The 16,804-nt window shown below is 48.1% G+C and overlaps 1 protein-coding gene across 2 annotated transcripts in view; it reads right to left on the minus strand.

The window, feature by feature from the left end:
- SH2B3 (SH2B adaptor protein 3) overlaps nucleotides 1-16,804 on the minus strand; it is a 78,595-nt gene that overhangs the window by 1,934 nt on the left and 59,857 nt on the right. For both annotated transcript variants that reach the window (XM_081017345.1, XM_081017346.1), the window contains exons 3-8: nucleotides 11,141-11,251; nucleotides 9,878-9,969; nucleotides 5,562-5,656; nucleotides 5,040-5,254; nucleotides 4,164-4,335; nucleotides 116-2,093 (exon numbers count right to left, since the gene is read on the minus strand). In XM_081017345.1, coding sequence (XP_080873471.1) covers nucleotides 1,783-2,093; nucleotides 4,164-4,335; nucleotides 5,040-5,254; nucleotides 5,562-5,656; nucleotides 9,878-9,969; nucleotides 11,141-11,251 — 996 coding nt within the window. In that variant the 3' untranslated portion in view covers nucleotides 116-1,782. The remainder of the gene's footprint in view (nucleotides 1-115; nucleotides 2,094-4,163; nucleotides 4,336-5,039; nucleotides 5,255-5,561; nucleotides 5,657-9,877; nucleotides 9,970-11,140; nucleotides 11,252-16,804) is intronic.

The raw sequence follows: 16,804 nt of genomic DNA on the forward strand, positions 1-16,804 counted from the left end.
CTGGCAACTTCTGTTTCAGTGTATCTGAAGAAGTGTGCTTGCACACGAAAGCTCATACCAAGAACTAACTTAGTTGGTCTTAAAGGTGCTACTGGAAGGATTTTTTTTATTTTGCCTGTAACCCTCGTAAGGTTGGTGTGGCGTTCGCAAAGAAGTCAGATTTGGAAATGGATCAGAAGCTATTGGTTGTTTTGAGTAATTCTGTGCTGCACGGTTGGGCTTGAACTAGGGATGCTAAGCAACTACCGGTAGTTTTAAGGCCAGAGTAGCCCTATGGGGCAAGGCAGAGATGCAAAATGACCCCTTTTCCCACTGGAATGGTTGGTTGGAAGGAAGCAGCTATTTGAGGCTAGGTCATCTTAACCTCAAAACATATAATTTCATAGCTCAGTGATGGAATGTCCCATGTCGTAACAGGGAAAACCTCTCTGCGTGAGTCTTTGGAAGAGCTGGTCCAATGAGATAATACCAAACCAAGCAGACCAGTCGAGCTGACCAGCTGCTTCCTAGTAGGTTCAGTTCCTTTTGACTTGCTCATGAGCATCCAATTCATTAATTGTAGGCTATTCCCTGACCCTTCCCTTGCTGTGTCTCTAGCTGATGTTGAAAGGAGATCTCTGTTGCCAGGAATGATGGCGCTTCTCGTTTAAGGTGGGGAGGCATAGCCCAGTTGTAGCATGCATGCGGGAGTCCTAAGGCTCAATCTCTGCCATTAGCCAGTTAAAGGACCACAGGTATGGGTGAGGCTCTCAAGAGGCTATGCCAATCTGGAGTACACAATGTTAGGCTAGATGAGGGACAGTGATGGGATTGTTAAAAGGAACTTTCATCCACTCCACAAGTGTGATCTTCCTCTGCCTACTCAAGACAGGAACACCTTCTGCTCCTTGCTGGGAAGCCACAACAGTTGACTCTGTCTTACTTGTGGTGCATTTGCATCGTTTTAGGCCTGCATGGAGGCTGATGGATCTGAGTGTTTAGATATTTAAGGCCAAAAATTGTGCACAGGGGTAGCGGCGATGGCCTTCTGCCATGGTTGTCCCTCTTGCCTGCACTTCCAACAACCACCTAGTTCTGTTTGTATTACCCTACTTGGAAGGAGCTTAAGTTTTAAAAAACAAAACACGGATTTCCTTAGTTGCCAAGGGAGCCAAGAAATTAGCTCAGCTAAAGAGAGCTCAATTGCCTTCATTCAGCAACAAAACGAGAGGCAGGTGATGGAAAGAGGAAATCAGATCAATTACTTGAGTCTAGTTGGATCTGGGGTTTTTCTTCTACTGCCCACACATTTTCCCTTTTCCTCAAGTGGAGGAACATCGTTACAGAGACCAAAAAATATTGTATGTACCGGTAGCAACAAAAATAAGCTAGGAGCCTAAAGCAAAGGAAGAGCCATGTGCAAAACCGATGAGAGGATTGAGTGAAAAAACTTAACAGAGAGGCCATTTAATAAGCCGAATCGAAGGGTCACATCCATAGTGGAGTGAGTTATCAATCTATCTTACAAACCAACACAGCCAAGCAGGCATGTGCAGAGGTTTCCTGAGGCCTGGGGCAGAGTCTTGTTAGAATAAAGTTATAAACTCAAACAAAAAAGCAGCCGGTCCCTGGTACACCGCCCTCCCACTGCCATCTTAGCCCTCCAAGGCTTGGGGCAAGTGTACCCAGCTGCCTCGCCCCAGCACGAGCCTGCAGCCAAGAGGAATAAGTCTTTTCCGTGGCTTTCTGAAACATTTATCCAGAGTCTTGTGCAAAAGCAGGCTGTTGCCCCATCCTGCTGTGTCAGAGGGATGTATACTGGTTGTTAACCGCCCGCAGGTGGGACCTGCCTTGTGAGTCCATCTCGTAATCATTGTCCCACTGGCGCGTTGCAGGGGTGGTGGGTGGGCTGGTCAGGTGGCTGCTGGGCCACAGGCCGCTGGCCAGCTCTTCTGGAGGGGGCACCAGGTGGAATATCTGCTCCACTGAGGAGCTCTGTCGGAGGTTGTCGGCCAGGTGGATCCGCGGGCAGCTGGAAGGGGACAGCTGGACAAGGCTGAATTCCGGGTGGCAGCGGTGGACAGACGGGGAGAGTGGGACTGTGCTGCTGGAGCCTGCATTGGGAGGAAGAGAAATGAGGGGAAGTTATACTGAATATCCTAAAAATATGCTGACATAAGGGAATATGACCTTCCACAGACGGGGCGGCATGAACCGCATGCTAAAACAGGCAAGCCAAATTCTGCACTCTGTAGAGATTACGCAAACAAATAAGAGCATCACAAGAGGCTGATCTGGCCAATGGCCCATCTAGTCCAGCATTTTGGTTTTATAGTGGCTAACCAGATGCCTCAGCCCACAAGCAGGACCCGAGCACCCGAGCCCTTTCCCTTCCTGTGGCTTTACTGTCGCCAACTGTGGAGGCAGAGCATAGCCATCATGGCAAGGAGCCATTGATAGCCCTCCATGAAATGGTCCAGTCCTATTTTAAAGGCATCCAAGATCGTGGCTATCACTGCCTCCCATCCTTCCTTTTCCTTGTCATGAATCTTCCAACATACAGCTTCACTGGATGTCCGTAAGTTCTAGTGCTAAAACTATTAATTTTATCACTTCTATCGTGTCGCCTCTTATGCCTTTTCTCTAAATTAAAAAGGCGAGTAAGATGCAACTTGGCAGATGTTTATAGAACTATATGCACTTTTTTTTTTCAGTCTCGCTAGGGCGAGTTTCTAATATGGGGCACCTGACCACATCCTCAGCCATTGAAAATGTAAGGCAGTGTCAATTCATTTCTGATATTTGAGGAGGCACGACCCACCGACTCTTAAAAAAGTACCGTTAGCTGTAAGGACTAGAATCTTGTGTTTACTTTAAAGGTAAAGGTATCCCTGACCGTTAGGTCCAGTTGTGGACAACTCTGGAGTTGCGTGCTCATCTCGCTTTACTGGCTGAGGGAGCCGCCGTACAGCTTCCGGGTCATGTGGCCAGCATGAATAAGCCGCTTGTGGCGAACCAGAGCAGCACATGGAAATGCCGTTTACCTTCCCGCCGGAGCGGTACCTATTTATCTACTTGCACTTGATGTGCTTTCAGACTGCTAGGTGGGCAGGAGCAGGGACCAAACAACGGGAGCTCACCCAGTCGCGGGGATTGGAACCGCCGACCTTCCGATCGGCAAGCCCTAGGCTCTGTGGTTTAGACCACAGCGCCACCCGCATCCCTTTGGTGTTCACTTTACAGAACACCAAATATGACATTCCATACAACTCCACAGTGGTGATAGGCACAATGGCCTGGTTCCATGTTTCCAGGAACCATGATAAGCTGCAATGTCTCCACAGCTGCAAGGGCAGCACAGAAAGCAGCCAAATAGCAGGTGAGGCACTCTGCTCCCTTCTCGACAAGACTCTGAAAGTTACTAGCTCTGAATGGACATACAGTAGTCATTGCTGGCATGACTAGAAAGGAAACCAAGAACTAGCTAACTTTTACACTACTGCACCTGATTGCTTTGAGATCATCCATGTCTGCAACTAGCTAGGTGTTCCTTGGTGGTGCTAAGAGCTTAAGAGCTTCCTTCTTCTTTTCCGTTTCCAATTCCTATATCAGCAAAGCAGGAATAGGCTATGTCACCCCTAAGCAACACACATTCCTGCTTTGCACCTAAGCAGAAGCATCATACGTTGGTGATGTGATTTGGGTTGGGTTTTTTTATACAACACACACTTCTCCAGCTCAGTTCAGCAGGCAGAGGCTTCCACCTTCCAGCTGAGTGATTGAAAGCGGAAGAGAGCGGAGGATATGGCAAGGGATTTCCCCCACCAAATTACAGTGGAAGGAAACCACAAGCGCTAGTGTCCAAAGCCAGCTGCCTTCCTCATTCTAGAAGGACAGAGCCTTAGAATTCTCCAAGGCCTGCTGAAGCTGTTCCAGCAGGAATTCTAGAAAACAGCCCTTTCACCTTGATAGATGTTGGCAGAAAACAGAGCATGGTGTAAAAATCTTAACAAACTAAGTGTTCAGTGATCGCAGCCTTAGCATGATGAAGAGAGGAAAGTTCCCCAGTTCTGTTCCCAGCCGTCTGTCTGCCTCCGCTCCTTATTTCCTGCTTAAAGCCGAGTGTGGTTGGAAAAGGCCCAATGCACGGAAGAGACTAAATGGCAGCCATAGCTGCCTCCTACCTTGTGCATGTGGAAGAACCACTACATAGCTGGACAGCTGCACGTTGCAGGCCGTTCCGCACTCCAGGGGGATAGGGAAGCGCTGGAAGTGGTGCAACATGTCCAAAATGGAGGCAAAGTGCAGGTGCTGGACACGACACTGGCCCCTCTCGGTTAGGGAGAGCCGTAGGTGCTGCCAAGGTAAAGGAAGCAGGAAGACACATGTCAGCAACAGCAGCCAATTCATACAGGTCATGTAAAAGTTTCAGCAAGGATCAGAAGGGCGTGTGCAAATCCCATCACCTGAGCCAGGGAGAAACCCCACTGCCTAATCTTCCCCAACCTGGTGTCTTGGACTACAAATCCCATGAGCGCCAGTCAGCATGGCCATGGCCAGGAGAGTTGCAGTCCAACTCATTTTTCTCTCTCTTTTATAATTGCATTTTCCTCTCTCGCACTGAACATAATAAAAGTATACCAATCCACCAAAAGATTATCTTTTCATTCCATTCCTCTTGCTATTTTTTGTTTGGCGATTAATTTTTCCATCAACACTAAATGCCAGACATCTCAACCATGTGGTCAATGCCCCATCCTCCAAGAAGCTGGCCAATAAGAGGCTTAAAATTCAGATTTATATTGTCCCCTGGGTAAAGATTAAGTAAAACCAACTCTGCGCCTTTGAATATTTTTGGTCCAGTTATCTAATTCCTTTGAATACATCCCCCCTGAATGTGGCTGCCTTATCGCAAGTGTCCTGGACATTAAAAAAAAAAGCTATTTAGATATGAAGTCCAAGCGGGATTTCAACAGTGCTCCAGTTTTGGGCCATGAAAGCCTGCCTGCTAACGTACTGACTGGTGGCAGAGGGAGTCCCCTCAGCAAGAGACGCTGTACCTTTGCTCTTCCTTGGAAGTTGAACGTGAGGACGTAGTCTCCCCTGCGGGTTTCACTCTGTCGGATGAGGAAAACCCCATGTCCGTCAAGGCCCTGGTGCTGAACCAGCTGTGCGGCTTTGACTCGAGAAATGGGGCCATGGAACCAGGGGAAGGACGTCAGGTAGTGGTCAGTCTTCTGGCCGTTCTGGTCTGGGAGGCTGGGTGGCATTGCCCCTAGGGGAGAAGGAAGGACTCAGCTGTCATTTTAAACAATTTCTCCCCCCAGAAAAGCTCAAGGCAGCTATGGTAAAAGTGTGTTGCACCACACACAAGTGCTTACAGTTTGCAGAGCCAGAGAATTAGCAACACAAAACAAAAAATAGATAGCTTTGTTATTATCGGGGAATTCTCTTCTGCTGATTCCCCAGCGTCCAGGAGCCTGAACTGCTCAACCAGATGTTTCTTGGTACTTTTTTCTTGAAAGGCATAGGAGAGGACCCCCCTCCAACCCCAGACCTCGCCCCAGATGAGCCCCAAATACCTTGGTTCAGGGAGTCCGTGCTGCTGGTTGTGGGGCTTGCAGTCACAGCCTCCGAGTGAGAGTCCGAGATCAGCTCAACGTCGGCGCCTTCTGACCTGAAAGAGGAGGGAATGTTTCTGATTGTGAGACACCAACAGGACAGATAAAGTCCCTGCCCCCAAGGCCAGCAACAAAAGATAAGGCAAAGAAAAGCAAAAAAGCAAAAGAAAGAGCTCCCTGATGGGGGCGAGGACCAGAAAACTTGAAATTCCAGGAAAAAACCCATATTGTGTTTTCTCAGCACAAGGCAGTGGTGAGTCTGCTGGCACTATAAAGGTAAAGGGACTCCTGACCGTTAAGTCCAGTCGTGGCCGACTCTGGGGTTGCGGCGCTCATCTCGCTTTATTGGCTGAGGGAGCCGGCGTACAGCTTCTGGGTCATGTGGCCAGCATGATTAAGCCGCTTCTGGTGAACCAGAGCAGCGAACGGAAACGCCGTTTACCTCCCCGCCAGAGCGGTACCTATTTATCTACTTGTACTTTGACGTGCTTTTGAACTGCTAGGTTGGCAGGAGCAGGGACCGAGCAATGGGAGCTCACCCCGTCAAGGGGATTCGAACCACCGACCTTCTGATCAGCAAGTCCTAGGCTCTGTAGTTTAACCCACAGCGCCACCCACGTCCCTTTGCTGGCACTATACTTTAAAGGAAAGAGACTTTTTTGAATGCCTTTGTAAGCAAGCTGAAGGAAAACACATTGGTCAGAAGGGTTGGAGTGGAAATGGGTTTTGCAATATGAGGTTCCACAGGTGAGATCACATGCATCCTTACTACTGTCGAATCGTAATACTTTTAATATAGTTTTTATAGGAAACATGGTCAGCAAATACATGGAACACCCAGGCAAATGAAGCCATGTTGCAAAAGCCATCAATAAACGGCCTCAGAATTGGTGCTCCTGCCAGGCCTGAGGTGCAGGGCCAGCAAAGAGGCCAAATTTAGTGGCCCTGCTCACTCTGCAAAGGATGCCATGAACTTGGGGCAGACTTGAGAAGGGGTTGGGACTGCAACGCTAAGCCTTCTCCTGAATCCAAGGCAGGGGCCATTCACAGGGTTCCCCCCTGCCAACGACCTGCCTCCAAAACTAGCCTTAACCCTCCCAACCAACACCTGGAGTTGGTTACAAAACTTTCTTTCTAAACAGATCACTTGAAAATTGCTGACCACCTAATGATTTGTCTGCTTGTAGCAATCATAATATGCTGTTGTAGGATTATTATTGCTATCATCATTGCTCCTGTTATTTATTACTTTGTATTTTATTGCATTCCCATTTTAATTCCGTAGAACGCAGTAGAAAATACTGTGATAAATAATAAAATGCAAGGCAAGAAACAGAAGCAGCAATAAAAATGCAACTAAAAATCAACGTGACTATTTCATGCGCTGCTCCCACCATTCTTCAAACACACTGTGCAGCTTGCGGGCCACTGGTGATCCCCAGACCAGAATTTGGGAACTCCTGCCGTGAAAATTAACCTTTGCAGGAGGAAGAGAACAGTTGGCATTACAGGCTTATTCACATGTTGCACTGAACACAGGTCTAAGTTGCCTCGTGCATAAACAGGTGTTTGTGTGAAAGAGATTTGTGCAGCACAACTCTGGGCACACACAGATTACATGCTGAGATGTCACCCAAGTTGTCTTCACCACCCCCACCCCCCACTTACCAAGCGGCCTGGCACTAGTGACAAGTTTGGGACCTGATTTGCTGGCACATTTATGCTACCCCCTGACCAAAGACCCAGTGTTAATGTAGCCATTTTATACTCCGAAAAAGGGGCATGGAACTTTGGAGAAAAGCAGGCAGGTTGGTTTTGGACACAGGCAGTTCAGCTGCCACCCAGCACTGCTGCTACAAGAAGGCCAAAAAGGAGCCTGAAATTTGGTGGAGGGTGTGTGTGTGTGTGTGTGTGTGTGTGTGTGTGTGTGTGTGAATGAAAGGAATCACAGTATGGCTCTCTGCAAATCACAATACCACTTCTTGCCCCTGGCAGATTTCAGTAAGAGGAAGCCCCAAGAGGAAGTGGGAGGTCTTTGAAAGAATGGCACGAGAAACAGGTAGTACATTTTCCAAGAGGCGTGAGAGAGAGACTGGGCTTGCATCCACCTGGGCATCCCACACACTGACTTGGGAAGGACTTTAAACCCCCAGGTACACAAGAGGAAGTTCTTGCTTCCTATGGACTCCAGGGCTTAAAACAAATTTCCCAAGCCAAGCAGAAGACAAGGTGCAGAAAGGACATGGATTCTGCAGTCCAAGTAATAATAATAATAATAATTTATTACTCGTACCCCGCCCATCCGGCTGGGTTTCCCCAGCCACTCTGGGCGGCTTCCAACAAGAGATTAAAAATACATTAAAACATCAGTCATTAAAAACTTCCCTAAACAGGGCTGCCTTCAGATGTCTTCTAAAAGTCTTACAGTGGTTTATTTCTTTGACATCTGGTGGAAGGGAGTTCCACAAGTCAGGCGCCACTACCTAGACGGCCCTCTGCCTGGTTCCCTGTAACCTCACTTCTTGCAGGGAGGAAACTGCCAGAAGGCCCTCGGCGCTGGACCTCAGTGTCCGGGTAGAACGATGGGGGTGGAGACGCTCCTTCAGGTATACTGGGCCGAGGCCGTTTAGGGCTTTAAAGGTCAGCACCAACACTTTGAATTGTGCTCAGAAACATACTGGGAGCCAATGTAGGTCTTTCAAGACCGGTGTTATATGGTCTCGGCAGCCACTCCCAGTCACCGTCTGGCTTCCACATTCTGGATTAGTTGTAGTTTCCGAGTCACCTTCAAAGGTAGCCCCACATAGAGCGCATTGCAGTAGTCCAAGCGGGATATAACTAGAGCATGCATCTGGTTTAGACCTGATAGCCATCTGTGGCCTTTTAAATTGTGCTATATTGTATTTGTTATGATGGTACGTATTTTTGTGTTTTTATACCCCGTCGCTGGCAATCTCATTCGGCCCCTCTCCCAGCTTTAGAAATTTTAGTACTTATCAGTCTCACACTTCAAAGCCAATATTTGGAGGCATAAGGCCGAGAAAGTTTAAAAAGAAAAGGTTCAGAAATAAAAATTGTATTTCTCTACCGATAATAAATAAAATAAAATACAATAAATAATATAAATTAAATAATAAATAATAAATTTAAATAAATAAATAAATAAATAATAAAACAATAAATTAAATAAATAATAAAATAATAAATAAAATAAATAAAATAGATCAAGATTGAATTCCTCAACCAATTCTTCAGCTTTCCTGCATCGTTGTACACAAGGAACACGTAGTCCCACACCGTTTTCTTTCAGGTATGGCTATTTTCATCACAGAAGCCATCCTTACTCTGGGCACCTCTAGGTCAGTCCAGGCTATAGAGTACAGGAAATACCCAGTAAAGGATAGTGTGGAGTTGGAAAAAGATAAAAAGGGGCAATAAAAATGATGAAGATAGTATGAATCTCCCATCCTGCCGTGTTTGGGGCTTTAGAGAAAAGGTAAGTAACAGGAGACAGTATACAGATGGGTAGCCGTGTTGGTCTGCCATAGTCGAAATAAAAAAATTCCTTCCTGTAGCACCTTAAAGACCAACTAAGTTAGTTCTTGGTATAAGCTTTCGTGTGCATGCACACTTCTTCAGACACTATAGACAGTATAGAAGTTTATAAAATTATGCCTGGCATGGGGAAAGTGGATAGACTAAAGTTTTTCTCACTCATAACTCTAGAATTTGAGGGCAACCCGTCAGGCTGAATGTTGGAAGTTTCAGGACAGGCTTTTGTTTATGTAAAGAAGCAGGTTTCTAACGCTCATGAGGTGCTGGGGGTGGGGGGGGACATTCCTACGCACTTCCCTGTCTTCCAATCCCTTCTGTCCAGAGCTCGATTGGTACCAACCAAGGACCAGCCCCGGAACCACTTTTTAGGGCCTGGATTACGGCCTGCAATACATGAAGCAAAAGTCAACGCGAGAGACTCTGAGCATGGGAACCTGGATCTGCACCGCGCAATAAAGAGAGAAAGAAAATCTGCGCCAGGAAAAGGTGGGCCCCATCTTAGCCTGCATTTGAAAAGATAGTCGTGTCTAATTCAGTCTGCATCTGCTAATCAAGGCAGCCCAATGCCTCCCTTGCTTCAGATATTCCACAAGGAATCGCTGTACACATTCAAGCTTATCTTCCAGCCATGGGGACTAGAAATCCTCTTTTTTAAAAAAACAAACACCTGGAGAATTGCATCACACAGCCCTGGCACAGAGAGTAGTGGGGCAATAACTCACCCTCGATGGAGACACTCTTTAATTTCACACATCCAGGAACGCAGTTGCTGGTCATCTCCAGCCTCAAATACAAGATCCATGGAGGTGTTTACCTGTGGCAGGGGGAGAGAAAAAGAAGATAAATACTGGGAGTTCTTCATAATGCTGAGGCAATGCTGTCTAGGTTCAGATCGTCTTTAAAACCCCATTGGATATCCACACCCTTTAATTAATTTCATAAAATGTATGTCAGTATGCATATATACTAACAGTAACACCTTCAGCTTGGCCTAGTAGCAAACTGGCATCCAGTGAAGATCTCAGAGTACAGGAGTTATATACTGCCCAGGAATAATAATAAATTATTATTATTATTATTAATAATAATAATAATAATAATAATAATAATTACTTATACCCAGCCCATCTGGCTGGGTTTCCCAAGCCACTCTGGGTAGCTTCCAACAGGAGATTAAAAATACATTAAAACACCAGTCATTAAGAACCTCCCTAAACAGGGCTGCCTTCAGATGTCTTCTAAATGTCAGATAATAGTTTTTCTCTTTGACATCTGGTGGGAGGGCGTTCCACAGGGCGGGTGCCACTACCGAGAAGGCCCTCTATCTGGTTCCCTGTAACTTCACTTCTTGCAGGGAGGAAACTGCAAGAAGGCCCTCGGTGCTGGACCTCAGTGTCTGGGCAGAATGATGGGGGTGGAGACACTCCTTCAGGTATACTGGGCCGAGGCTGTTGAGGGCTTTAAAGGTCAGCACCAACACTTTGAATTGTGCTCGGAAACGTACTGGGAGCCAATGTAGGTCTTTCAAGACCAGTGTTATGTGGTCTCGGCAGCCACTCCCAGTCACTGTATAGCTGTCCATTCTGGATTAGTTGTAGTTTCCAGGTCACCTTCAAAGGTAGCCCCACGTAGAGCGCATTGCAATAGTCCAAGCGGGAGATAACTAGAGCATGCACCACTCTGGTGAGACAGTCCGCGGGCAGGTAGGGTCTCAGCCTGCATACCAGATGGAGCTGGTAGACAGCTGCCCTGGACACAGAATTGACCTGCACCTCCATGGACAGCTGTGAGTCCAAAATGACTCCCAGGCTGCACACCTGGTCCTTCAGGGGCACAGTTACCCCATTCAGGACCAGGTAGTCCTCCACACCTGTCTGCTCCCTGTCTTGTCAGGACTGAACCTCAATCTGTTAGCCGCCATCCATCCTCCAGCTGCCCCTGAAGTGTCCCTCCCTCCCATAAGTGCAGCGGCTGCATAAGGATACCTTCAGCATCTTGAGGACAAAGGTGTCTGCGTGGTCCGGCATCTCCAGGCGAGTGCAGGGACGGATTTCTTGGATCTCCGAGCAGGTGGTCTGCAGCTTTGGCTTCGAACTCTGTGGAGAGAGGCAGGAGAAGCAGCTGAGGTGAGTCCGCGCACTGGTTGCACCAGCGACGCATCCCTCAGAGCATCTGGACTACGGGTAGAGCCGAACCGTACATTGAAAGGCACATCAAATGCACATTCAAAAGACGTATCTTGCCCCCAAACAATCCTGGGAACTGTAGGGTGCGGGGAATTGGTCTGCGAGGGGGAAATTGCAGTTCCCAGGATTCTTTTTGGGGGGGGTGTCATGTGCTTTGGAAGTGCACTGTGGATCAGCCCTGTACCTCCTGTCAACCTCCTGCCTGGTGAAAGCTATAGTCAAAAACATCTGGAGCATTTCCAGGTTGGAGAAGCAGAGATCGTGTCCTAGGACTCCTGAATGAGCAAAAAATCCCGGACCTAACATTTAGGGTTTATTATTTGATTTGTTAAAGTATTTGTTTGCTTCTGGTTATGTGGGCATCTCAATGAAAATCGCTAGAGGAGTCAGGTAGACTCTTCAAAAGCATCCTTAGAATCTCATAAAAGGATGGCGGCAGCAGCCAGGAGATAAAAAAAACATTTTCAGCAGGTGTTGGAAGTGCTTGACCATTTGCACATGCCTTATTTTGGATGGGGAGTTAGGGAAATAAGGCGTGCACACCTTGATCCTGCTGCTAGATTGGATCAAAAAGTCTAGCTTTCTGTCTCTGAGAGATGCCAACAAAACATCTCTGGCAGGACAAAAGAAAGGCAGAAATCTGGCAGCATTGTTGCAGCTCCGCCTTCCTGTGGTTTCCAATAACTGGTTGGAATTCAGAATAATAATAATAATAATAATAATAATAATAATAATAAATTTTATTTATATCCCGCCCTCCCCAGCCGAAGCTGGGCTCAGGGCAGCTAACAACAATAAAACAGTACAAAAGTACAGCACAAACAACACTCTAAAATCATTCATTATAAAATTAATTCAAGCCACTGGCAACCATTGGGCCAGACCTCCGTGAAGATTGCCGAGGGAGGGAGTCAGGCTGCGCCCTGGCCAAAGGCCTGGTGGAACAGCTCTGTCTTGCAGGCCCTGCGGAAAGATGTCAAGTCCCGCAGGGCCCTGGTCTCTTGTGACAGAGTGTTCCACCAGATCGGAGCCACAGCCGAAAAAGCCCTGGCTCTAGTTGAGGCCAGCCTAACTTCTCTGTGGCCTGGGACCTTCAAGATGTTTTTATTTGAAGACCGTAAGTTTCTCTGTGGAGCGTACCAGGAGAGGCGGTCCCGTAGGTACGAGGGTCCTAGGCCGTATAGGGCTTTAAAGGTTAAAACCAGCACCTTAAACCTGATCCTGTACTCCACCGGGAGCCAGTGCAGCTGGTATAGCACCGGGGGAATGTGATCTTGCAGCGAAGACCCCGTAAAGAGTCTCGCTGCAGCATTCTGCACCCGCTGGAGTTTCTGGGTCAGTCTCAAGGGCCGCCCCACGTAGAAGCATTGCTGCCTCGTCCATGAACCCCTCCAAGCCTCTTAAAACCATCAGAGTTGGTGGCTCCCCCACCTTCTCCTGTCAATGGTTCAGAAATTGTGCTCGGGCGGCAGCGGGAGGCCCCATTAGCTAAAGTGGTGCTTCAGGTTAAGAACAGTTTCAGGTTAAGAACGGACATCCGAAACGTGTTAAGTACTTAACCCGAGGTACCACTGTACACGTGGGATGCGGGTGGCGTTCTGGGTTAAACCACAGAGCCTAGGACTTGCTGATCAGAAGGTCGGCGGTTCGAATCCCCGCAATGGGGTGAGCTCCCGTTGCTCGGTCCCTGCTCCTGCCAACCTAGCAGTTTGAAAGCACGTCAAGTGCAAGTAGATAAGTAGGTACCACTCCGGTGGGAAGGTAAACGGCGTTTCCGTACGCTGCTCTGGTTTGCCAGAAGCGGCTTAGTCATGCTAGCCACATGACCCGGAAGCTGTACACCGGCTCCCTTGGCCAATAAAGCGAGATGAGCGCTGCAACCCCAGAGTCGGCCACGACTGGACCTAATGGTCAGGGGTCCCTTTACCTTTACCACTGTACACAGATTCTATCCGTCATTCCACCCTCTGTTTAAAAGCTACCCCAGAATTCAGCTGCCTCTGTGGCTCAGCCTTTCAGGGGCCAAAGTTCCAAGCAATGATGACATGTATCTCTCACTGTAAAAAATTGAAGGACCACAGTTTCTGGCCTGTTCAGACCCCAAGGGGCTTTGACAGTGGCCGAATGGGTGGAGAAGCCACCTGGGGAGGAAGTCAGAGATCAAGACATCCCTCCTTCCAACCTGATTTCTGACAACACCACTGTGAGATACTCTGGGTGGAGAATCATGGTGAATTTGCATTCGCCCAAACAGCTGAAAGTGGCCAGGGATTTGACCAAATAAAACATGCTAAGGGTGTTTCCTTAGTGGGAGCAAATGGTTGGGAGGTGGGCAGGAATAGGAATGTCTGGAGGGGAAACTTTTGATGAAGAGGGAGAGGAAAAGAAAGCTAGGGCAATATAGTGGTTAGAGTGTCGGACCAGGACTTGGAGAGACCAGGGTTCAAATTCCTTAGTTGGCCATAAAGACTTTGGGCCACTCACTGCCTCTCTCAGTCTAAGCTAGGACATAAATGCAATAAATGATAATAAATAAATAAATAAAGCAGCAGTTTAAGAACAGAGAGACGGAACCGGAGAGAGAATTAAAAGCTTAAAGCAGCAAGTGAGGATCCTGTTGCCTTCTAGGTCATGGTAGGCAAACTAAGGCCTGGGGGCCGGATGCGGCCCAATCACCTTCTCAATCCGGCCCGCGGACAGTCAAGGAATCAGTGTTTTTGCATGAGTAGAAAGTGTCCTTTTATTTAAAATGCATCTCTGGGTTATTTGTGGGGCATAGGAATTTGTTCATTTTTCTCCTCCAAAATATAGTCTGGCCCCCCACAAGGTCTGAGGGACAGTGGACTGGTCCCCTGCTGAAAAAGTTTGCTGACCCCTGGTCTAGGTGGTGTTGTACTCCAACTCCCATCAGCCCCGCTCAGAGCTGCCAAGGATGATGGGAGACGTAGTCCGTCAATCCCTGAAAAGCCACAGGTTGCCCATCCTTGAGCCACAGATTGAAGAAAACAAAATGTCCTGGGTGACTTCATGGGAACAGATACCTGGCTGTATCTGTACCAAAGAAAGATGAATTCAACAGCTTGTATAAATGATGCAAATGATTCCCCCCCCCTGCATAATTTTAATCTACTCATGCTCCCAAGTCAGCCCCCAAATCTTGCCTGCTAGAAATTCCAGACCCTCCAAGTGCCCCTATTTTCCAGGGCCAGCATTCACCCGGTGCTATACCAGCTGCACTGGCTCCCGGTGGAGTACAGGATCAGGTTTAAGGTGCTGGTTTTGACCTTTAAAGCCCTTCACAGCCTAGGACCCTCGTACCTACGGGACCGCCTCTCCTGGTACGCCCCACAGAGGACCTTACGGTCTTCAAACAAAAACATCTTGGAGGTCTTGGGCCACAGAGAGGTTAGGCTGGCCTCAACCAGAGCCAGGGCTTTTTCGGCTGTGGCCCCAATCTGGTGGAATGTTCTGTCACAAGAGACTAGGGCCCTGTGGGACTTGACATCTTTCCGCAGGGGCTGCAAGACAGAGCTGTTCCACAGCCTGACCCCCTCCTTTGGCAATCCCCACAGAACTCTAGCCCAATGGTTGCCATTAATCTGATTTGAACTGATTTTATAATGAAATGATTTTAGAATGTTTTGCCAATTTACTGTTGTTAGCCGCTCTGAGCCCGGCTTCGGCTGGGGAGGGCGGGATATAAATAAATTATTATTATTATTATTATTATTATTATTATTATTATTACTTACAGAAGCCATCCTGGTTTCTGATTTGATCCCATAATATCCCGCTTTTCCTTAGGACGTCCCTATTTTCCTAGGAGGGTATGGAGTTACGTGACCCCTGAACCAAGGGGATAAGAAACTATACAACCTTTAGAAGACATCTGAAGGCAACCCAGTAGAGGGAAGCTTTTTAAAACGTTTAATGTTTTAATATCTTTTTATATATGGTGAAAGCCACTCCCTCCTTTGGCAATCTTCACAGAACTCTAGCCCAATGGTTGCCATCAATTTGATTTGAATTAATTTTATAATTAAATGATTTTAGAATGTTGTATTATTTTATTGTTGTTAGCCGCCCTGAGCCCAGCTTTGGCTGGGGAGGGCGGGATATAAATAAAAATTTGTTATTATTATTATTCTCCGCTGTCAAGAGGACTAGAACCTTGGAACTTAAACAGATGTATTTTCAGCAGAGAACCTCACTGTATTCAGTGACCGCTTCCACTTCCCGTGCTCCCTTGACGTGACGGAGGAGCACAGAAAGCTCCTGACGGGTGGAAAAGAATCCATGCGGTGCCCGTTGTGTCTGTATGGGTCTCTGGACCGCAGGGTGTGTGCATTCTTGCCCCTCCCACACTGCTTCCGAAATGCCACCTTCCTTGGTAATTATGCCACCCCAAGAAACCAGGAGGGGGAAATGAGGCAACAGCTGGGACCAGTTCCCCCAACTGATGTAGAAGGACTGGCACAAAAAGGGTCGGATTCTGAGAGTTGGCGTGAGGCGCGGGAATGCTGAGCCAATGCAGGAAGCCTGATGACGCAATCGGTTTACCAGACAGGCCGTTTCCATCCCCAGCTGATGGGCTGCTTGGATTTTTCCACAGGCCGAGAGCCTCAGAAATCCTCTTGGCCGAGAGGGGCGGCCGGCGTGACTCACTGGCATTAAGGAGCCATAAGCCACTCGGGGTCAGCGGTGTTAGCAGAGGGGCAGCAGGGTAGCCAGCAGGCACCCAACCAGCCAAAACCCCAGGCCTGCTGGATGCTGGCAAAGCACCACCCTGCAAGGCTGGGGGGGGGGGAGGGAAACAGGGGACGGCCGGCTCTGCTGGAGGTTACACAAAGCAGCAGCAAACTGAAACGAAAACAACCCCACAGCTGCTGGAGATTCCAGCATCTGTGAAACCGCTTGCAGATCGAGGGCTGCAGAAGTCATCCCGGACATGGGAGGAAGACAGAGAGATGCCTCTTTCCCCAGGCGGAAGGGAACAGGAGGGGAGGCCAGCTTAAAAGGAGGGGGCCCAGCAGGCACCCCCCAAAAAACAAACGCCCCATTCACGTGTCCTGGAGTCAGTGCTGGGCCATCGGCTTCGCCCCTTCCCAAATGATATTCCCAAGGATGGTGAACATATGTATTAATCAACACACAAGAGCAGATCATTTAGAATCATAGAATCTTAAGAGTTGGGAGGGACCCAAGGGTCATCTAGTCCAACCCACGGAACAAAACACATGACAGGAGAAAGAGGTTCCCCGAATAGCTAGGTTTTGGGAGTCTCGGCCACATCCCCTTCCACGGCAACAAGGAAATCCGATGTCCTCTCCTCCCCCACCTCCCCCCCCAGCACCGCCAACTAACTTGCCCAGTACCTGGAAGGTGGTATTGTTGCTGCTATTAATGATGAAATAGTGGTGATGATGATGATGATGATGATATTGCATGGTACCTCAGGTTAAG

The sequence above is a fragment of the Podarcis pityusensis genome, assembly GCF_964106645.2.
Source record: "Podarcis pityusensis genome assembly, chromosome: 8".
In the NCBI taxonomy this organism is placed as follows: Eukaryota; Metazoa; Chordata; class Lepidosauria; order Squamata; family Lacertidae; genus Podarcis; species Podarcis pityusensis.